The sequence below is a fragment of the Otolemur garnettii genome, unplaced genomic scaffold (assembly GCF_000181295.1).
Source record: "Otolemur garnettii isolate 467f Iridium unplaced genomic scaffold, OtoGar3 scaffold00020, whole genome shotgun sequence".
NCBI classification, from domain to species: Eukaryota; Metazoa; Chordata; class Mammalia; order Primates; family Galagidae; genus Otolemur; species Otolemur garnettii.
Window position 1 is genome coordinate 1590724 of NW_003852415.1, and position 23106 is coordinate 1613829.

At 43.9% G+C, this 23106-nt stretch overlaps 2 protein-coding genes and 1 non-coding gene across 3 annotated transcripts in view; 1 reads left to right on the top strand and 2 right to left on the bottom strand.

Annotated features, from left to right (window-relative positions):
- Positions 1–616: 616 nt before the first annotated feature.
- LOC111724282 lies at positions 617–760 on the bottom strand. The gene has a single exon (XR_002772603.1). It is a non-coding gene; the product is annotated as a U4 spliceosomal RNA (small nuclear RNA).
- A 2132-nt stretch (positions 761–2892) lies between these two features.
- On the top strand, positions 2893–9589 carry EIF2B2 (eukaryotic translation initiation factor 2B subunit beta). Its single transcript, XM_003786917.2, has 8 exons — positions 2893–3147; positions 3274–3394; positions 3547–3695; positions 4780–4943; positions 5587–5682; positions 6288–6425; positions 7773–7839; positions 9035–9589. The coding sequence occupies exons 1-8, from the start codon at positions 2985–2987 to the stop codon at positions 9190–9192; spliced, it is 1056 nt and encodes a 351-aa protein (XP_003786965.1). The 5' UTR covers positions 2893–2984; the 3' UTR covers positions 9193–9589.
- Positions 9590–19499: 9910 nt separating this feature from the next.
- MLH3 (mutL homolog 3) overlaps positions 19500–23106 on the bottom strand; it is a 41417-nt gene continuing 37810 nt past the window's right edge. The window contains exons 11-12 of the mRNA XM_023511489.1: positions 21236–21387; positions 19500–19862 (exon numbers count right to left, since the gene is read on the bottom strand). Of these exons, the coding sequence (XP_023367257.1) occupies positions 19743–19862; positions 21236–21387 (272 nt within the window). The 3' untranslated portion in view covers positions 19500–19742. The remainder of the gene's footprint in view (positions 19863–21235; positions 21388–23106) is intronic.

A 23106-nucleotide genomic window follows, 5' to 3' on the forward strand; every position in this document is an offset into this window, starting at 1 on the left:
GACAAGAGAATCGCTTGAGCCCAGGAGTTGGAGGGTGCTCCGAGCTGTGATGCCACAGCACTCTACCCAGGGTAACAGGCTCTGTCTCAAAATAAAAACAAACAAACAAAAATTTTATTTAGTACTTATCCTTGGGTGTGGGAGTAGATAAGGAAATGGCATAGAGGAAGAGCACACACATTGATATAATAATATCAGTAACATTTTAGTTTTTAAAAATAATGTACATATACCATATATTTTTTAAATTATAAAATATGCATAACATTTACCCTCGTAACCCATTTTAACTTGACAATTCAATGGCATAAAGCACATCACACTGTTGTGCAATATGAATGCACAGCTATCTATCTCTAGAATTCTTATCATACAAAACTAAAACTCTATAACCATTAAACAGTAACTCTCCCCCTTCGCTAAGCCCCTGGAAACCACCATCATACTTACTATCTCTATGAATTTGAATATTTTAGTTTGAGAGATTGGTTGATGAGTGTTCATTTTGCTTCATGCTTCATAACTTGCATATACACATGGATACATATACATACATATAATTTTTTTGTATGTATAAAATAGTATATGCCTTCTTTTTCTTTCTTAAACAATTCAGTCTCTATCGAAACTACCAAAAATTGACAATGCCAACTATATTCCAAGTCATCATGGCGGGGTACTGGGAAAAGTTTTCAATTAGCAAAAATTGTGCCTCAGATAAACCTCATTGGCTGTGAATATACTGCCACTGTGCAAAGCTACATACCTTATTTTTTAAAGGCTTGATTTATGGAAAAATAAAGAATGACAATACCCCAAATTGGCCATAACATGGCAAGCATTTAATTGATACAATTTTAAAGGCATTTTATAATTGATGCAGCACAAAATCGACAAATATTTTATGGATTTTTAGAGCAATTTTGTTTTCATTTCAGTTTCTGATCGTTCACTGTTAGTATACAGATATGTGATTAATTTTTGTATCTTTGCTAAAGTCATTTATTAGTTCTAGGAGGTATTGCTATTGTTGACTTTGAGATTTTCTATGTAGACAATCATGTCTTTTGTGAACAGGGACAGTATTTTTTTCTTTCCATTCTGTATTTTGTTTTACTTTTGAGACAAAGTCTAACTCTGTTGCCCAGAGTGTTATAACTTGAAGCAACCTCAAACTACTGGGCTCAAGCCATCCTCTTGCCTCAGCTTTCCCAGTAGCTAGGATTACAGGTGCTGCCACAATGCCTGGCTATTTTTAGAGAGTGGGTCTCACCCTTGCTCAGGCTGGTCTCCTACTCTGGAGCTCAAGCAATGCACTTACCTCAGCCTCCTAGAGTGCTAGGATTACAAATGTGAGCCGTCACATCCAGCCTTGTGTGCTTCTATTTCTTTTTCTTGCCTTATTGACAGGGCCAGGGCTTTCTGTATGATGTTAAATAGGAGTGGGAAGAGTAGACATCCTTGGCCAGGTGCAGTGAGCAAGAGTGAGACCCTATCTTTACTAAAAATAAAAAATTAGCTGGACATTGTAGAGGGCCTATAGTCTCAGCTACTTGAGAGGCTGAGGCAGGACTATCACTTGAGCCCAGAGTTTGAGGTTGCTGTGAGCTAGGCTGATGCCATGGCACTCTAGCATGGGAAACAGAGTGAAACTGTATCTCAAGAAAAAAAAAAAAAAAAAAGGAAGGAAGGCTAGGCTTGGTGGCTCACACTTATAATCCTAGCCTTTAGCATTCTAGGAGGCAGAGGCGCGCGGATTGCTTGAGCTCAGAGTTCAGAGACCAACCTGAGCAAGAAGGAGATCCCAGTTCCGCGACTGTGGCTCAAGCTGCTAAGGCGCCAGCCACATACACCTGAGCTGGCGGGTTCGAATCCAGCTTGGCCCTCCAAACAATGACGGCGGCAGCCAGAAAAAAAAAAAAAAAAAAAAAAAAAAAAGCCAGGCATTGTGGAAGCTACTTGGGAGACTGAGGCAAGAGAATCGCTTAAGCCCAGGAGTTGGAGGTTGCTGTGAGCAGTGATGCTACAGCACTCTACCCAGGGCGACAGCTTGAGGCTCTGTCTCAAAAAAACAAAACAAAAACAAAAACGAATGAGAGCGTCATCTCTACTAAAAAGAGGATAACACTACCAAGAGGATAGCTTGAGCCCAATTTAAGGTTTCTGTGACTTATGACCCCATGAAACTTTAGCCTGGGGCAACAAAGAGATTTCGTCTCAAAAAAGAAGAGTAGACATCCTTGCTTTGTTCCTAATCTTAGGGAGAGGGAGAAAGCATTCTCCATGTGTTGGCCACCTCTTTGTAAAATTTTGTAATTAATATTTTGTAAATAAAGGTACATTTAGCTACGATTTCCCATTTCCCCTATGTATGGCTACTTAAGGGGCAACTTTTGGGACACCATGTATTAGATATGCTAGACCTTGGGAAGACAAGCCCAAAAAAGATACGGTCCCTGTTCTCAGGGAATTGAACGTATCGGAGAGACACAGGTGCAAACAGTTCCACGCAATGTGACAGCACTATAACGCTGCGTCTGCCCACGGGGCCCAGGAGCGTCTGTGTGGGGACACCGGACGAGCACCCAGTTGCAGGGCCAGGAGGAGGGCCGCAACTTCTCCAGTTAACCTCGGGTCGTGGCGGGGAGACACAGAGACTTGGTGTTCCCATAGTAACAGGACTAGGCACCCTCTACAGGCCTGTCGGTCACTTGGGATCAGCTTTGTTGTAGCCAAGAAAGGCCGCGCCTGGTCCTCCAGTCCAGAAGGCGCGCAGACGCCCGGCTGTAATTGAATAACCCGAGCCCCTCTCTGATTGGCTCTAGCAGATAGAGAGGTTGGGTCGTGTCGGCTAGGGGCGTGGCCTGCAGCCTCAAACTTCTGTGAGTTCTTTCAGAGCGGAAGCCGACCTCGCTCGCCCCGGAAGTGCAAAGTCTACTCCTCGGCAGGTGTAAGTTCCGCCGGTGAAGGCGGCTGCCTTCAAGATGCCGGGAGCCGCAGCAAAGGGGTCAGAGTTGTCCGAGAGGATCGAGAGTTTCGTGGAGACCCTGAAGCGGGGCGGCGGGCAGCGAAGCTCTGAGGACATGGCTCGGGAGACTTTGGGGCTGCTGCGCCGAATCATCACGGACCACCGCTGGAGCAACGCGGGTGAGGCAGGCCTAGTTTCACCCGCGACCCCAGCCCCTTTCCATGCCCTGCCCCAAGGCCGAACGCTCCCGGGCGTCACGCGTCACGCGTGCTGGCCCCGCTCACTCTATGTCTTTTGGACTGCAGGGGAGCTAATGGAGCTGATCCGTAGAGAGGGCAGGAGGATGACGGCCGCGCAGCCTTCCGAGACCACCGTAGGCAACATGGTGCGGAGAGTTCTTAAGATCATCCGGGAGGAGTATGGCAGGTCAGGCTCATGCACTGGGCTCCAAGTTGGATTTAGCAGCGCTTTTGCATGAGCGCTTATCCATGCTTGAGACTTTATTGTAGCTGAACAGCTCCTGTTATCTGTCTGACCACTCCTCCCCACCTCCCTCTTTGATCTTTTTGCCTTCCTAGACTCCACGGCCGCAATGACGAGAGTGATCAGCAGGAGTCCCTGCATAAGCTCTTGACATCTGGAGGCCTGAATGAGGATTTCAGTTTCCATTATGCCCAACTTCAGTCCAATATCATTGAAGCGATTAATGAGCTGCTAGTGGAGCTGGGTAAGAGCCCTGATCACTGGGTGGACAGGACAGGCTGCAGGCAAATAAGGGAACTAGAGCTCCTGGAAGTTGTTCATCAGCAGAGATGGTGCTCAGAGGTTTGCCCTCCTTCCTGATTAGGAGATGTTGGAGTAGGTGGCAGGACTAAAGTTTTTACCCCCAAACTTTTACTTACAGACCAACCCTTTAGAGACTCTAGATGCACCGTGGCAGTGATTCTTATTAAGACAGAGTTTTATTTTCATTTTGAAGGAAACGAAGTCCCTAAAACTACAGTTGATATAGCCTCCACTGAACTTCCTCTTGAATGTTTACACACACTTCTATACCAGCTCCGTGCCCCTGGTCTTTGTGACTCAAGAGATCAGCATATATTCATTATGATCAGAGGGTGAAGAAGCTGCTTCCAAATTCCTCCCCTGTTTTTCCCCTCTGGCCTCCCTCTCTCAGGTGAGATGTTGTGGCCACTTTTTGGAGGAAGAGTTCTTTTAAGGGGAAGCTCTACTTATCCCATTCAGCACTTTAGGATTGCCCAGATTGCCATTTCTTGCCTGAATTTGTTATCTTCTTTTTTTTTTTTTGAGACGAAGTTTCACTTTGTTGCCCTAAGTAGAGTGCTGTGGCATCATAGCTTACAGCAACCTCAAATTCTTGGGCTTAAGTGATTCTGTTGCCTCAGGCTTCCAAGTAGCTGGGACTATAGGCATCTGCTACAACACCCAGCTATTTTTAGAGATGAGGTCTCCAGCCTGTGAGCTCAGGCAATCTACCCACCTCAGCCTCCCAGAGTGAATTTGTTGTCTTCAAAATCAGTTGTTAGGAGCTATGTAGTGGCAGAAGGGGGTTGATGAGTAGGGGTGCTTCCAAGAAACAGGCAGAGAACTTGGGAGGTAGAAAATCCCAGAGAAGTGGGGCTTTTAAGAAGTTATGACATTTCATTTAAAATACAGCAAGCCTGCAATACCCAGGGTTTGCTAGATAGGAGTGTATATGAAGGGCAGATGTCCTTTTCCATACTTTGGTCACGTCTGTTTGTGTTGTAGCATGGCAGTTTCACATTTTCCTTGCAAAACTGTTCTTGTAGAAGGGACAACTGAGAACATTGCAGCCCAGGCCCTGGAACACATCCACTCCAATGAGGTGATCATGACCATTGGCTTCTCCCGAACAGTAGAGGCCTTCCTCAAAGAAGCTGCCCGAAAGAGGAAATTCCATGTCATTGTGGCAGAGTGTGCTCCTTTCTGCCAGGTAAAGGGAGTGCTAGAATTGCTAAGATAAATGAAAAATAAATAGGGAATAAATGAGGGATGGGTGAGGCCATACCAACTTTGAATTGGTAAGCAAGACACTGAGACACTGAGAAGCTAAAGTAAAACATTAAAGGACTTTTCAGCTTGTCATCCTGTGAACATTCTTAAGCATTGGTTTAAGAAAGTTGGGTGAACTGCTGAGGCCAAAGAAAATTAAGTCTTTATATTCTTTTAAAAATCAGAATGTCCCTAAAGATGACTGAATGTTTGATCTGATCTCACTCAATCCTTAGGGTCTCAAAAAGGAAATAATGGGTCTTGTAAAGGAAATATGGAAGACTGCTGGATGTTGTAAAATACTGAGCCAAGAGTTATCTTTTCAGCTAGCTTGACTATGCAAGCAAGCTGTATTTCCAGTTTTGTGGCTGCTCTAGAACTACTGTGGAGTATTATACATTTATTAGCTTCCCTTAGGCTTCTCTGAAGCTTATCAGAGCTACCATAGGAGAAAAATGAGTTATCTGTTGGAAGTTGCATACTGGATATGCCCACATCACAGAATTCCCCAAATCCAATTACATTTGAGAGCTCTTTTCACTGTCTCTCACTCTTTCTACTAGCATCTTTCTGTCCTATTGCAGGGTCATGAAATGGCTGTGAATTTGGCCAAAGCAGGTATTGAGACGACTGTCATGACTGATGCTGCCATTTTTGCTGTTATGTCAAGAGTCAACAAGGTGGGTGTGTTTGGAGTTATTGTGTTGAATTCATGAGGATTATACTTCTAAAATATTGTATCTCCTCCTATAATAGTCATGGTAAAGGAATTCCAGCACCTTTTGGGAATCCATATTTAGGCCTTTTTAATCTATTAACTTAGTTCTTTTCACTGTTCCTCACATGGAGTAGCCCTTACATGTGATTAAAGCATTGAAAAGGATCATGTAAAGAAAAAAGAATCAAGTAGAGCTAAGCCAGGAGTGTCATCAGCTAGGGGTTGGCTACACAGCTCCCTCCTCATGCTCCAAGAACTTGGCACTGGTGGATGGTGAATGAAAAAGCTCCTGGCTTCTCAGATGGTGTGATGTATCGATTTCCAGAAAATAGGGGGCAAACAGCAGTAGGTTTTGCAGTTTCTTGTCCCATTTTGCATTAATTCTTTGCTGGGTAATGCACTTTTAAGCTAGAACTTGTCAAGTGAGCCTAGAATCTTTTTCCTTCTACTGCTGTGTGGCACCTCCGGATGTTAGGTCTAAGGCTTGAGCATTCAGCCTCTTGTGGCTGTTGGCCCTTTCAAGGCTCTCCCCCCAGGGTGGCTGACAGTTTTCTTCCTATTCCAAAGGTGATCATTGGCACAAAGACCATCCTGGCTAATGGTGCCCTGAGAGCGGTGACAGGAACTCACACTCTGGCACTGGCAGCAAAGCACCATTCCACCCCACTCATCGTCTGCGCACCTATGTTCAAACTCTCTCCACAGGTATGTCTGTCTGTCTCTGGCAGGTGGCCAACAGAGAGAAGGAAGCCACAGTGTAGATTTGAACTCTGGGCCTCAACCTACTCAATCTAGGGCCTCTTGTCTGCATTTACTCAATGGCTTAGATTCAGTGGAGGTTGGAGAGAGCCACACAAGTCTTGGTCCAGGAAAAACAATCAATAGTTATAATCTGCCAGCTTTAGGAAGTCAAAATTATGTCAGGACAATACATAGTTGGGAAAAGCCCTTTGCTTACTTTTGCTACCACTCCTGTTACCCTGACCGGTTTTGAAAATGGCAAGCAGGTTGAAACTAGGATCATAGAATTAGTTCTGTTGGTCATTGTTCCAGGGCCTGTCCTCTGTAGCCTGAATACAGTTACTAAGTGAAGAGCCATTTCATCAGTGACAGAAGGTATTTGCTTTGAAAAAATCAGCCTATTTATATGTCTCTTTTTTAAAAATTGAGATGAAATTCACATAACACACAATTAACCACTTTAAAATGTACAGTTCAGTGGTATTTAGTCCATTGACAGCATTGTGCAACCACCACCCTCTAGTTTGAAAACCTTTTCATCATCCCTGGAAAACACCCTATACCCACTGGGCAATCACTCTTCATTCCCGCTTTTCCCCATCTCCTAGGAACCACTAATGTGCTTCCTGGCTCTGTGGATTTTCCTGTTTTGGATATTTTGTATAAAAAGAATCATACGATAAGAAGTCTCAGACATTTTGTGTCTGACACCTTCACTTAGCATGATGTTTTTGAGGTTTATCCATGTTGTAACATGGGTCAGAGTGTCTTTTTTTGTTGTTGTTGAGACAGAATCTCACTATGTCGCCCTTGGTAGAGTGCTATGGTGTCACAGCTCACAGCAACCTCAAACCCTTACGCTCAAGCAAATCTCTTGCCTCAGCCTCCCAAGCAGCTGGGACCACAAGTGCCCGCCACAGCACCCAACCACCTTTTGTTGTAGTTGTCATTGTTGTTTTTAGCTGGCTTGGGCCGGGTTCGAACCTGCCACCCCTGGTGTATGTGGCTGGCTCCGTAACCATTGTGCTACAGGCACCGAGCCAGAGTGTCTTTTCTTTTTAAGGCTGAATGATATTCCATTATATGAATATATCCCTATTTATCCATTCATCTGTTGATGGGCATTTGTGTTGATTCTGCCTTTTGGTTTTTATGAGTAATGCTGCTGTAAGCATTTGTGTGTAAGTTTTCTGTGTGGACATATGTTTTCATTTTCCTTGGGTATGTTATCTAGGCATGGAATTGCTGGGTCTCTGTTTTTTAAAAACTTTTTCTAATATGTTTATTAAAAAAACAAAAACTTTTTTCCAGTTCCCCAATGAAGAAGATTCATTTCATAAGTTTGTGGCTCCTGAAGAAGTCCTGCCTTTCACAGAAGGTACAGAAGCTGCCGTGTGTGTGTATGTGGGGTTTTGTGCATTCACATGTTTTGGTCTTTGTGTTGTTTTGGTGGTCAGGAGAATCGATTGAATACTGTTCAGGGTATGTTTTTTTAATCATACTTTTGCGGGGACTGTGTTCTTTAGCAGCTCAAAGTGCTTGGGGGACCTATCAGGTCCATGATAATTTGTTCTGAGACTAATAGATTTTAGCCAAGTTACTGGGGCTATGGAGGGTTGGATCACCCAGCATTAACTAGATTTTCTTTGTGTACTATTTGAGATACAGGAAATAACCAAGTGGGAAAATGTACCTGTTTCAGTTGTTGTAGGGAGTCATTTTGGTGAACTGACTGCCAAAGGAAGCAGGCTTTGAAATGTAGATTGTCTTGGGTGTTGGGGGTCCTTTTCTCTGGCTTCTAAAGACAGCAGCTCAGCTCCATAAGCCTGCCGCCTCATCGGCAATCAAACTGGCCTTATACCTGCTGAGAGGAAATCCCAGTGCTTGGGATCCTAATTCTTGGAAATTGAATGACCTTATTTCTTTGTTTAGACAATTCCTTGTTCAAGAAGTAGTTATTAAGCCCCAACTATGTATCCAGGCAGCATTATCCTAGGCACTAGGGATATAACAATGAATAAGAGAGGTAACGCCCTGTTCCTATAGAGCTTACAGCATGTGGAAGACAGATGAGTAAATGTCAGATCGTGGGATATTTGGGGAAGAAATCTAGTAAGGGTGATGTGATAGAAAGTAGGTAGAGAGTAATTAAGGTTGAGGGTCTTAATGAGATTACATTTCAGCTGAGTCTTGAATGAGTGGAGCCTAGCACATGAAGAGCAAAGAAAGCTTTCCAGGTGCTGGTGCGAGGGCCTGAAATGGGTACATGCCTAACCCATTGGAAAAAGATGGCCATGTGGCCAGAAAGTAGGGAGTGGTGCGAATTGTAATCAATGTGGTATGGCAGGGAGTGGCCAGATCTTGAAGCTTGTAGTCCCAAGTTTGAATTTTATTTTAAGGGCTATGCAAAGGTATTGGAGAGTTTTAAGCAGGGAATTTTGTGATCTGAAGGTAAGCTTCCTTTCTGTGGCTAGCTAGTATTCCTGTATTATCAAGCCTAGAATCTATATGCTACTTAACTATCAGAGTAGGAGCCTCTGTTTTTTTCTTTAGCACATGTGCTTGCCTTTCAGGGGACATTCTGGGAAAGGTCAGCGTTCATTGCCCTGTGTTTGACTACGTCCCCCCAGAGCTCATTACCCTCTTTATCTCCAACATTGGTGGGAATGCACCGTCCTACGTCTATCGCCTGATGAGTGAACTCTACCACCCTGATGATCATGTCCTATGACCACCACCTGTCCTAAGCAGAGTCACTTGGGCAGACCCAGAATGGAGAGATTTCAGTGCTGCTGCTGAAACACGTCCTCCTTGCAGTGGGGAAGTGAACAGAACTCAACCTGGAAAAAGCCTTGCTACTGTCGCCTGCCTTTTTAGTCATCCCACAACAAGGCACACATCCAGGACTGATTCTTGCCTTTTAGGCCTTAACAGAGTAGCAGGGCTTCACTTACTGATTTTGGAGTCTCTTAGTGACTGCAGCTGCGTCTGTTTCAGGAACTTAAACTTTATGGTTCAGTGGTGTGTTAAACTTAACACGGAATACCTTGCTGGGATACAGATTTTTGCTCAGAAATGCCTACCACACCTCTTCCTAGGCTGTGCCAATAAAAGCTACTTGAAGGTTCCTGAGTTGGTTTATTTATTGTCCTGCTCTGATTGAACTGCTTGAAACAGGAGCAACAGAGAGAGTCCTTTTCGTGTTTTCATAGAGGGCGGTAATTAGAAAAGTCTAAAACATAGAAGAGTGGTTACCGAATGGAAGTATTTATAGTTTCCTTTATAATTCACTGGAAATGGCCCTGAACAACTTGTTAGTCTGAGAGAATGGTTCCAAAATCTCTGCAAATGTCAGAATCAACTGGGAGCTTCACCTCAGATCTACTGCATCTGATCTCTGGGGTAGCACCTGGGATGTGTGGACTGCTGCTCAGAAAAGGATCTTCTCATGCACTGTTTATAGGACTATTAATTGGTCTGACCTTAGAAGGTAGAACATTTACACTGTGGAACATTATGTAGACAAGGCAACAGAAGTTTCAAAAGGGTGGTTTGAGGGTAGTACCTGGATTAAAGACATTTTTAGCTGATTCACCTTGTATTTAATATGAATTAGTTCCTGTTATTTAAAAATCTGTACATTATAGCTAGGCGTGGTAGTCACACCTGTAATCTCAGCATTTTGGGAGGCACATACAGTGAGACCCTGTCTATACCTATTTTCTTTGTTTAGTCTTTTTTTTTTCTTTTGAGACAGAGTCTCACTCTATTGCTCCAGGATAGAGTGCTATGGCATCATAGTTCACAGCAACCTCTTGGGCTTAAGAGATCTTGCCTCAGCCTCCCAAGTAGCTGGGACTACAGGTGTGCACCACCACACCCAGCTAGTTTTTCTACTCTTAATAGAGAAGGGATCTTGCTCTTGCCCTAGCTGGTCTAGAACTTGTGAGCTCAGGCAATCCACCTGCGTTGGCCTCCCAGAGTGCTAGGATTACTGTCATGGGTGAGCCACAGCACTGGGGCTGAGACCTAGTCTCTTTAAGAAAGAAAAAAAAATCTGTACATTATAAAATATCAGGTTAGTTGCTTTTCTTAAAAACTCAGATTTGGCACATCTCAGTCCACATTGTCAAGTTCGTAGCATCTGATTCTATTAGGTGGAAAATAGCCAATTTACTGTGGTTCCTACCAGATCCATTTTACATGTTTATATTATCTGCATAACCCCTGTAGGTATTTGAATCATGACTCTTGTGTTAAAAGAATGGGGCAGATTTGGGCCGGGCACAGTGGCTCATGCCTGTAATCCTAGCCCTGTGGGACACTGAGGCAGGTGGATTGCCTGAGCTTACTAGTTTAAAACCAGCCTGAGCCAGAGCGAGACTTCATCTCTAAAAAAATGGCCAGGTGTTATGGTGGGCTTCTGTAGTCCCAGCTACTTGGGAGGCTGGGACAAAGAAAATCACTTGAGCCCAAGAGTTTAAAGTTGCTGTGAGCTGTGATGCTATGGCACTCTACTGGGGGCAACAAAGTGAGACTTTCTCCAAAAAAAAAAGAATGGGGTAGATTTGCAAGGAGGTAAATTTTTATATTCTGTTGGCTAAAAATAAACTGGGAAAAAGCTGTAGAGCAATATGCATATGATCCTATTTCATTAAATGTACACGGGAAAGCTTAAGAGTATATAACATTAAACAGTGGCAAGAAGGGGGACATCTAGATTCTATTCCTAATGAGTTAGTAATTTGCAGTTTTTACCTAAAATGTGGGCCTGATGGTCTAGATGATTTGCCATGTTCTGAAACTAGTGATCCAAAGCAGAGGAACCCAGGGTGCCTGTCGCAGGGCTGGCCTCCTCCCCCTGCAGCAGCATCTGTGGGTAAGAGGACTAGGAGTCTGCACTTGTAACCAGCACCTGCAGGGTTTAACAGGTGTGTGTTTTTTTAATTTTTAAAAAATGTTCTTTCTTTTTTTTTTGAGACAGAGTCTCACTTTGTCACCCTTGGTAAGAGTGCTATGGCATCACAGCTCACAGCAACCTCAAACTCTTGGGCTTAAGTGATTCTCATGCCTCAGCCTCCCAAGTAGCTGGGACTACAGGTGCCTGCCACAATGCCCACCTATTTTTTTGTTGCAGTTGTTTGGCAGGCTGAGGCCAGGTTCCTGTCAGCCCCGGTGTATGTGGCCAGCGCCCTAACCATTGAGCTATGGGCACTGAGCCTTAACAGGTGATTTGGAACCACTCTTCAGTAAACACTGGTCAGAGGTAGATTTTAAGAGAAAGGCCTCTACTCTTTGCTACGTATTTAGATAGATTTTTTTTGCCTTAGGCCTCTTGTTTTCCTGATGGAGAAAACAAGACTGAAGAGAGTCAGAAGACTGACCTAAAAGCTGCGTGACTCAGAAGAGCCTGACTCACTCAGGCCTCAGTCTGCCGCTTATTTCTTAAAGCATCTAAGACCCCATGCTTTCTCAGTGAAGTGTCTCATAGCTACCAATTACAAGCAATTGTCTCCTGCGAAGGCACCAATTCTAGCAACAACTCACTTGGGTACAATTGTGTGGTTTGGAGTAAAGGCGGCAGTGAAGCAAGGAACTTAGATCTGTTCTTGGCTCCAAAAAGGCTTTATGATACTTGTCCTTTGTGCATCTTAGTCTCTGTGTCTAAAATTAGTAGCAGAACCCTTCCCAGGCATAACTGCAATAGCTGAAGGGTGGAAGGGTAGAAGCTCTGTCTCTGGCCAGCTTTACCTCACCTAGAGCAGAAGAACTACAGAAATACATAGTCTTCAGAATCTTTTTTTTTGCATTTTTGGCTAGGGCGGGCTTGAACCTGCCACCCCTGATATATGGGGCCAGTGCCCTACTCCTTGAGCTACAAGCGCCGCCCTATTCTTCAGAATCTTTACTACCCCAATTAAGAAAAACCCGAAAAAACTCATCTTCCCAATTCCCTCTCGCTCTGTTCCTATTTAAAGAGGGGTAAATGTTGGGAAGAGAACTTGAACTAAACAGAGCGAGACTGAGGAGTTCCCTGCTGACTCACTCACTACCTGTCAGCCTGTTTGAGAAAACGTCTTGCAGCTTGGAGACGAACTAGGATTCCATGGATGTGAAAGTCTTCCTGAATATGCTAAATAGACCAAGTTAGATAACATAATGCAGTTTGTAAGACACTTTTCCCACGGTTTCTATCTTCCAATTTGGGCAAAGGGCAGGAAAGGCATAGTTCTTGGAACTCAAAGCAGGAACAGAAATGCCTAATTTAGCCTCAGAAGAGAAGTCTTTGAAAAATGCTGTACCAAGAAAAACTGAAGTGTAAAATGATACCTCAAAGAAATCAGTGCGGTACCCAAAGGATCCTAAGTTCCACAGATGTGCTTCAAAACCATTTCACAAAGGGTAACAAAGGCTGCTAGTGTACTACTTCCACCGTGGAGCTATGTGACGCTAATGTATGTAGAACTCAGTACATCAGAACCCCTGTGCTGTAAAGATCGCACCAGATGGTGACGAGGCCCCATGCTACCCACCTATCCTCGCAAAAACTCCCTCTGCAGACATGCACCTAGTTGACACAAAAGAGCTATTTTTGAAATGTGGTTTAGAAGTGTTTTATATCTGGCTGACTTTGCTTTGAATTATTCTTTCATTGACCAAACAGCTGTTCCAGGATATTGCACAATGCATGGCAGTTATTAATAAGAGCTATAGTCTAAGCTTCCAGTCTCTGCATCACCCACACACTGGAGGCAGGCCTTGAGCCTAAGTGCTCTTGAACCAGTGGTTGCTTGATGTTTATATTAAATACTGGGCTGGAGAGAAGGATCCTTCCAGTAGTGTTTTTTCAGGCATGTGACATTTAGAATTAAGACCTGCCTAGAGAAGAAGCTACTTAGTTGTAAAGAAGCAAAAACTTGGCAAGATTCTTAAAATTCATAATTTACATGTAAAATTCTATAGTTATGTTACTATAAGTAACAGTAACAGTAAACTCCTGAGAGCAGTAGGTAACTCTAGACCATCTCTTTTTAGTTTGTTTGGATCCCTGTAAGACAGTTCTTGCTTTTTTTTTTTTGAAACAAAGTCTCACTTTGTCGCCCTTGGTAGAGTGCCATGGTGTCATAGCTCATAGCAACCTCTAACTCTTGGGCTTAAGCAATCCTCTTGCCACAGCCTCCCAAGTAGCTGGGATTACTGCAACAACGCCTGACTATTTTTAGAGATGGGGTCTTGCTTTGGCTCAGGCTGGTCTTGAACCTGTAAGCTCAGGCAATCCACCCACCTTGGCCTCACAAGTGCTGGGAATACAGGTATGAGCCACAGTGCTCAGCCTTTTCTTGTTTTTGAAGTAAACAAAAGCAAGTGTCAGGCTAGGCTGGTCCAATCCCACTTCCCAGGCTACTGCTGGAGTCACGCTAGCTCCTGCCTCCATAGATTACAGAAAATGGACACTCATTCCCACAAGCTCTGATCAGGTTCCCTGAACTGTGTCAGATGTTTCTAGGTAAGACTGAGTGCTCTGTAGTGGACAGGCATGGGATGAAAATGACCCAAGAGTTGGAACAACCATCATCATAAGCCATATGCTAACTCTATTTTCTTTATAGCCCCCACACTGAATAATGCCTAAATGAATAAGTATAGGGATGGAAGGAAGAAGGAAAGCGGGTTTATTTGGTGCAGATGATTCAGCATTTTGGTTTCCCAGACCTCCTTTTCCCCTCTTATGGCCCTAAGCTGTCTCACTGTTGATGGGCAACTTTAGTTGAGAAAGGGCAAAAATAGGCATGATATACAGTGGCCAAATACTGGTTGGTTCTCTTTGTTAGCCTGCTTTTGTAAGGGCTTTATGGAACGGGTGGCCATCCTGGTGGAAACGGAGTGAGGCTAGTTTTGGGTGCCAGAAACTGCTCTCTTCACTCAGCTGTGCTCCAAGAAGCTTCAGCTGTGCTGGCTTGTCAGGCCCTCTAGGAACTCAGGAGCTCATCTAGTGTTCTCACTTGGCAACGCTTCCTCAGCACCCTATACATCTCCAGAACTTGGTCTTGGGCACCCTCCTGCTCTCCCCGTTTGACTTGCCTTGGTTTTTTCACTGTCTGTTGTGTCCAAATGCCAGCTGTTCATTTGTGGCTGCCCTCTCATTGCTAGAACCACTCCATTCTCACTGCTAATGGAGGCCCAGATCCCCAGCGAGGCTCTGGACCTTGCCGAGCCCCTCCTGGTTCTCCCTGCATTCTCGCCTACACTCCATGCTTTGCCTTAAACTCTGCTGATGCCAGCTCCTACTGCCACCTATAGTCTTAACTCTGACTGGGACTGTCACCTCCTCTTCTCTCAGTAATAAAAAGCTGCTATGAAGCAATGATCCCTAAGCCTCTATGAAATTACTGTAGTCTATCAGGTTCCTTGTCTCCCTTCCTGACTGGTTAAGTCTCTTAAAAGTAGAGACAGCCATATGTGCCTTTATTTCTCAATAAAGTTTTGATGTTACCAAAAAAAGGACCTCTCAAGAATGGTTGCATTTCACAGCTCATCTCTCAAGTTCTACTCTAAGTTACTAAAGCCTCCACCACCCAGAATCTAATAAAGTAGAACCATCAAGGTTACAAACCAATGAATTCCTAAGAAATTAAAACTACATAATAAGGGGCAGTATGGGATACAGGGGAAAGGTGTGCAATGTGAAGTCACACAGACCTGGGGGTGAATTCTGGCTCTCACAGCCAGGTCTTCAGCAAACCAGTTAACATCTCTGAGCCCCGGTTTGTATACCAGCCTCCTCAGAGAATTGTTGTAAAGATGAGAAATAATGATTGTAGACAAAGCACTGGGTATATAGTAAGCCCTCAAGAATAACTATTAAGCTCAGTGCCTGTGGCTCAAGTGGCTAAGGCGCCAGCCACATACACCTAAGGTGGCAGGTTCAAATCCAGCCTGGGCCTGTCAAACAACAATGACGGCTGCAACCAAAAAATAGCCAGGCGTTGTGGCGGGCACCTGTGGTCCCAGCTACTTGGGAGGCTGAGGCAGGAGACTCATTTGAGCCCAGGAGTTGGAGGTTGCTGTGAGCTGTGATGCCATGGCACTCTACCCAGGGGGACAGCTTGAGGCTCTGTCTCACAAAAAAAGAAAGAAAGAAACTATCATTCTTGCTACTGAACCCAGAAAACTTGGATACCACTCTCAGGTTTAACACTTATTAGCTGTGTGATTTTAAACAAATCACTTAATATTTTTCAGCGTTAGTTTTCTCCTTTGTAAAATGGGCAGAAAAATACTATCATATCTTATGGGTTGTCAAGAAATTCAAATAATAGGCTGGGCATGGTGGCTCATACCTGTAATCCTAGCACTTTGGAAGGCCAAGGCAGGTGGATTGCTAGAGCTCACGTGTACAAGACCAGCCTGAGAAAAAGCAAGACCCTGTCTCTTCTAAAAATAGAAAAACTGAGGCAAAAGGATTGCTTGAGCCCAAGAGTTGGAGGTTGCTGTGAGCTATCATGCGACGGCACTCTGCCCTGGGCAACAGCTTCACACTCTGTCTCAAAAAAAAAAAAAAAAAAAGAAAGAAAAGAAATTTAAATAACATAAGGTATGTGAAAAATTATTTTGTAAACCTTTGAATACCATATAGGCGTTAATGATTACGATCATGGTGCTAGAAAATTAAATATGGAAGATATTAAAATATCTGTCCTATGGCACATGACTTAAAACAAAACAGAACACAATAAAACCCTAACAGGTGATAAAAGTAATCTATAAGATATTTTTGGCTAATAGGTTGTTTTTATGCTGATGCACACTACAGAGCTTATAAATAGGATAATTATCTCTTACATTACTTAAGTCAGTCTAATTACATAATTTATGAAGAATTTTTTCTAATCCTCCCTACTCTCAAGAAAACAGTAGTTTGGGCTTGGCACCTGTGCTTAGTGGTTAGGGCACCAACCACATACACTGAGGCTGGCGGGTTCGAGCCCAGCCCAGGCCTGCTAAACAAGGACAACTACAACAAAAAAAACGGCTAGGTGTTGTGGTGGGAGCCTGTAGTCCCAGCTACTTGGGAGGCTGAGGCAAGAAAATCACTTAAGCCCTAGAGTTGGAGGTTGCTGTGAGCTGTGTACTCTCCTGAGGGTGACAAAGTGAGACTCTGTCTCAAAACAACAACAACAACAACAAAAACAATAATAGTTTGAAATTATATATAATCAGACCTTCTAAAATTGCACCTCATCATCCCAATAGGAGGTATTGAAACACTTTTTTAAATCCCACAAATTAGTCTGACCTAAAAAGATTTTTAAAACTCTCAGGACAGCTGGGTGTGGTGGCTCACACCTGTAATCCTAGCACTCTGGGAGGCCGAGGCAGGTGGATTGCCTGAGCTCACAGGTTTGAGACTGGCCTGAGCCAGAGTGAGATCTTTTCTCTAAAAATAGCCAGGTATTGGCTCAGCACACGTGGCTCAAGCTGCTAAGGCACCGGCCACATACACCTGAGCTTGCAGGTTCGAATCCAGCCCAGGCCCGCCAAACAACGATGGCTCTAACCAAAAAATAGCTGGGCGTTGTGGCAGGCACCTGTAGTCCCAGCTACTTGGGAGGTGGAGGCAGGAGAATCATTTGAGCCCAGGAGTTGGAGGTTGCTGTGTGCTGTGACGCCACAGCACTCTATCCAGGATGACAGCATGAGGCTCTGTCTCAAAAAAAAAAAAAAGCCAGGCATTGTGGTGGGCACCGATAGTCGCAGCTACTTGGGAGGCTGAGGCAAGAGGATTGCTTGAGACCGAGAGTTTGAGGTTGCTGTGAGCTATGATGTCACAGCAGTTTACCAAAGGTAACAGAGTGAAACTCTGTCCAAAAAAAACAAACAACAAAAAAACACCTTCCCCCAGGGCAGCAGCTCTGGAGGGTGGAGGCAGTGGACCAAGGTGCGCTGTCCCCCTGGGCCTAGAGGCAGAGCCCCTGAGAGCCTTGCAAATGCCCTGAGAATACTATCCTTTCTAAGGTCACGTCTCCCTGTCTATGAAACCCCACTTATATGCATTCAGGAGAATAAAGGTCATTTAATATGCGGTACCTATTCTTCAGGGTTCCAGTTACATCACTCTACAGGGATCCCCTTGAAAGTGAGTGCAGATTTCCCCTGGACCTTCTCTGGGCACACACTAATGAATGCAGAACTTTCACTCTCCGGTAAGATTCACTCCAGGTTTGCTGGCAGATGAGCTTTTCTTCCATGAGCACAACTTTGCTTCCCGTATTAAAACACAAAGAAAATTGTTCCATTGATATAAAGCAATTTGGAGCAGCCTAGCCAGGGAATAAAAAAGTGGAAATTCTCATTGCATCATCTAATTGTATAGCACCCAGTCACAATAAACATTACCAGCTGGTTTTTGCTGGTTTTTTCTCCCTCCTATACACCTTTAGTCTACTTATTCCTATTAACGATGAATCAAGTCCTCTGAAAAGGTCGGGGGAAGTACATATTGAGAGTAGCATAAGCATTTGCAGAAAGAACAGTCTTTGTCTTAAGTGAAATTATAAGGCCATTAGATTGGCATAATGTAATAAAAGCAAGATACCACTTGAACAGGACCAAGAATCCTTATCTACTGAAATAAAATAAAAGATGTAGAACATTCCAGGTTAGGCTGAAGAAATAATGCTGCATTTTGATATAATAATTGTTTTCATGTAAAGAGACTTTTTTTTTTTTTTTGAGACAGAGTATCACTTTGTCACCCTGGGTAGAATGCTATGGCGCCTTAGCTCACAGCAACCTCCAACTCTTGGGCTTAAGTGATTCTCTTGCCTCAGTCTCCCAAGTAGCTGGGACTACAGGTGCGCACCATAATGCCTGGCTATTTTTTAGAGACAGGGTCTCATTCTTGCTCAGGCTGATCTCCATCTTGTGAGCTCAAGCAATCCACTTGCCACAGCCACCCATTAAGAGTTACTTTATGGCTCGGCGCCTGTGGCTCAAGCGGCTAAGGTGCCAGCCACATACACCTAAGGTGGCGGGTTCGAATCCCCAGCCCGGGCCTGCCAAACAACAAGGATGGCTGCAACCAAAAAATGGCCAGGCGTTGTGGCGGGCGCCTGTAGTCCCAGCTACTTGGGAGGCTGAGGCAGGAGACTGGCTTGAGCCCAGGAGTTGGAGGTTGCTGTGAGCGTGATGCCATAGCACTCTACCCAGGGGGATAGCTTGAGGCTCCGTCTCAAAAAAAAAAAAAGAGTTACTTTATAATGTAAAAATATATATTTTTAAAAACTTACAGTACTTCCACCATTTTGCTGGTTTGGGATGTTAACATCAGTCTCTCAGTATTGAAAGAGGCAATTAAACAAAACAAAAAAACAGGAACAGGACTTTGAATTTTCTCTATTCTATCCTTGCCCTTGTTATCAATAGTTTTTATCCCTAAAATAATTTTTTTTTTTGAGACAGTCTCAAGCTGTCCCCCCTGGGGTCAGAGTGCCGTGGCATCACAGCTCACAGCAACCTCCAACTCCTGGGCTCAAGAGAGTCTCCTACCTCAGCCTCCCAAGTAGCTGGGACCCCAGGAGCCCGCCACAATGCCCGGCTATTTTTTGGTTGCAGCCATCATTGTTGTTTGGTGGCCCAGGTTGGATTCAAACTCGCCACCTTAGGTGTATGTGGCTGGCGCCTTAGCCACTTGAGCCACAGGCGCCGGACCTCCCTAAAATGATTTAACTAAAAGACTGATGGAAAACCTTAGGAAATGTTTTCCTTGAGCGCAGAGAAACTCTTTAAGGCTGAGATTTAGCATGTGAAATAGTGGCAGAAAGAAGTACAGAAGACAGAAGGGAAAGGAGGGACCAATGGAAAAACCCTGGGGGCAAACTGGGAATGTAGACTGTCCTAAATTTTACACACACACGAATTTGGATGTTGGAAAGAAGTGCACAAAAACAAAAGCCACACACCTCAAATACAAACCAACCAATCAATCAGACAATTAATCATTAGATTTTAACATTAAATAAGTTACAAAAGGTAGATAGTATATGGCAACTTCCTAAATCCATTGATGCAGATGAATGAATTGTCTTTAAACTTAAGTTCCAGCTGCTATTCAGCTATGGAGGGATCATCTGCTCAAGAAAAACTGACATGAAGGGCCCTGCCAACTTGAAGTTGCTTGAGTACACTGGGCTGACTCAGCCTACGCCATGCTGGTACATGCTACTCCTGCTCTTTGCACACAGCATCCTTTTGGTTCCTTGTAGATTAGTAATTCTGTTCTCATGGCGGCTCACAAGGGAGCACGGATTGCTGCAGGCTCTGCCTTGTATCACATCCTGCTTTTCCAAAGAGATGCCAAGCTTGGGCCATCTTACGAAGTTTAACAAGATTGGGTTTAATCTATGGGAAGAAAAAGAATAACTTTAATTAGCAGTATGAAAATCCAAGCAGCATGCAAATATTTCTTTTTTGTTGTTGTTGCAGTTTGGCTAGGGCTGGGCTTGAACCTGCCACCCTTGGCATATGGGATCGGCACCCTACTCACTGAGCCATGGCGCTGCCTGCATACAAATATTTCTAAAGTATGGCTGTCCAGATCTGTTTAGATGTCTAATTTTTGGATTCAGAAAAGACTGTAGACTTTTTTTTCTTTATTAAATCACAGTTTTAGAATCAGAAGGACTAGATTCCCATCTCTCCAGCAATGGGGACACAGGTTTTCTTGGTTTTTGTTGGTCATGTGAAACAAAGAGTTTTTAATGGAGTAAAATCAACTGGAAGAGTCAGAAAACATTAGTATCTGAAAACTCCATTCAAGAAAACACCTTATGTCCATTAGCAGGAAAAGTAAGCAAAAGACTAGATTTTGGATTAGGCAAGGTGGCTCACACCTGTAATGCCAGTACTCTGGGAGACCAAAGTGGAAGGATTCCTTGAGCTCAGGAGTTCAAGACTAGCCTGATCAAAGTGAGACCCTGTCTCTACTAAAAGTAGAAAAATAAGCTGGGCATTGTGGTAGGCACTATAGTCCCAGCTACTCAGGAGGCTGAGGAAGGAGGATCACTTGAGCCCGGAGTTTGAGGTTGCTGTGAGCTAGGCTGAGGTCAGGGCATTCTAGCCTAGGCAACAGAGTGAGACTCGGTCTCAAAAAAAAAAAAATAGATTTTGGAAAGCAGCAACTTGGACATTCCTATTATGCTCTTCATGTTCTCTTTCATTTAAGATTATAACATGGACAGAAGATGTTCTTAATTTAAACCACTCTGTGCCTTTATTGCATTATCCACATCACTGTGGGCTGCTGAGTAATCAGGGCCAGAGAGTGATGTGGACATCTCCTAAGTTTGGTTCCTTGCCTGGTAATCCTTAAGTCTTGGAAAAGGCTAGCTATGGCCACAGGTCACCACTTCCAGCAGGCATTGTCAAGAAACTGGATGTTTAAGCTATGCTTTGCCAACAGTGAACTTGCTGTGAAGTACATCTCGCTGAACCTGGAGCTAGCAGGCAACACACTGTGTAGAACACATCAGTCTGTACATGTATTAAGCTTAAAAATGCAAGGCCATTATGTGGATAATCTGATGGCTCAGTCTAAGCTCCATTTTGAATTTGAGCTGAAAATAAATGGGTGAGGCTTCATAAGAAACTTCCAGTGTATATTTTTCAAAACTCCTGCTTTGGAAGGATTAAGACACATTACATTTGGATAACAGGAACTGGAAAAGAAAAAGATAAACTCTGCTCCCCTCCACTCCTGTTAGTTGCTAGTGTACCTGTTTTTCCTGCTCCAAGTGGTCTATGTCGGCTAGTGGCAGCATTGAGGGTCTCCCGTGGGCACACTGGAATGGCAGCTGGCACCAGGAAAGAGCGCTGATAAGATGACAGCTCTCCTCTCGGCTCAGGCCATCATTGAACTTAATGGCCCCTAAATGAAAGAAACAAGGTGACTGTGTACATGGTGGGAAACCAGCGCTGACCCTCATTCATAGCCAGAAATCTGGAAAAAGTAACATGTTTCTTAGGTTCTTTAATGTGGCTTTACACTGCTAGGAACTGGCACTTACAGTGCCAATGAAACTAAGGCCAGGACTGACCCTTCTGTCTCTCAGCTTTCCCTTATGGAATATTTGTCTTTTTAATTCCTACAGAAGGCATTCCTTAACTTGTTTGGATCTTGCTTTCAGGGTTTTTCTCAAAGAGACAAGAGCAATAATTTTACCTATTCCTTATGGGTCTGTGAAGTTGAGGGCATCTTTTGTAAAGGGATTGTCCAGGAGCAATCTCTGACTGTTTCCTTACAATATCCATTTTATTTGCTTCTTTTTTCCTAGTTTCCAAAATAATCTCCCTACTCTAAATTTTGTTGTTAGAACCTGCCTCTATGCACACATTAATTCATCCAGTCAACAATTACTTATTAAGTGTAGACGCTGTGTTAGGAGGGTTGCCAGGCAGCAAATGAGTCAGAAGCTCTCACAGGATGTCTAATAGGTGACACAAATGTGAAACAAGTAATTATACATAAATTTAAATTATAAACATAGTACTATGTAGCATAAAATATAAGACATGAATGTACTACAATAGAAAGGCCAAACTCAGTTTAGGAGGTCAAGGAAGGCTTTCCTGGCAAAATGATATTTAAGCTGAGAACCTAGGTTACGAAAGATACAGCAAACCAGAGAAGGAGCAGAAAGGAATTTCAGGTAGAGGAAAAGGCAACTAGAAAGGCCCTGCGGCTGACAGGCGTGTATTACACAGGAAGAACAAGATCAAAGAAACAGGCTGAAATGCAAAGTGTGAGGTGGAAAGTGATGTGAGATGACTTGGGAGAGGCAGGCAGAGGCCAAATCTTGAAGACATTTTTGGGCCATGGTAAAAAATATATATTTTTATCTTTAAAAGAATGGGTCATCCCCAAAACAAGCAGAGAAGGAAGCAAAGGAGTGGACAGAGAGTGGCCATTTTAGATGAGCTAGCCAGGGAAGGCCTCACAGAGAAAGGGATAGTGCAAGCAAACCACGGGGATATCTAGAGGAAGACTAGAGAAAGATTCTAAATCTCTGGCAGGGTAGAATCAGTCGGCGAAGTGGCCCTAAGCGTGCCAGCACAGACGGGTTATGGTGGCCATGAGAATGTGCCTGGCAGACCTTCAGCTGCAGGGAGCAGGACTGACCAAGGCTCTGGGTGCCAGGCTCTGAAATTCATCACCTACTTCGCACCAAGGCCACACTTCCCAGAAGCTGCTTCTAGCTGAAAGCCGAACACAGCAAGGACACCAAAGCAGGCCCCTTCCTAGGAGGTTTGCACTCCTCTGAAAGCCAGCTTTGTCCTGAAAACTCCACAACAGGATTTGCTGAGCCTTCTCCAGACTGCAGGGCTGCCTAGCAGCTCCTATCCACCCTGCCCTCTCTCTCTCAAAGTCAGATTTGCCTTGCTTTGTCTAGCCTACTTCAGCTCCCTCCCCATTTTCTCTCACATAGGTATTTCCCCTAATAAAATCCATGCTCTTTTTATCCTATCTTGTCATCTGCTTCTTAGAAGACCCAGATTAACATAGAGTAGAAAGGGAAAAAAGGAAAAAAAAAGAGAGAAAGAAAAAGAAATGATAAAATAGGTGTTGAGTTTCTAGTAGGCTCTGCTC

Bases quoted from the DNA above. Each gene is read 5' to 3' on its own strand.
- EIF2B2 (XM_003786917.2), top strand. From the start codon at position 2,985: ATGCCGGGAGCCGCAGCAAAGGGGTCAGAGTTGTCCGAGAGGATCGAG. The intron at 4,944-5,586 runs GTAAAGGGAGTG...GTCCTATTGCAG, and splicing joins AGTGTGCTCCTTTCTGCCAG to GGTCATGAAATGGCTGTGAA. The intron at 7,840-9,034 runs GTACAGAAGCTG...CTTGCCTTTCAG, and splicing joins AGTCCTGCCTTTCACAGAAG to GGGACATTCTGGGAAAGGTC.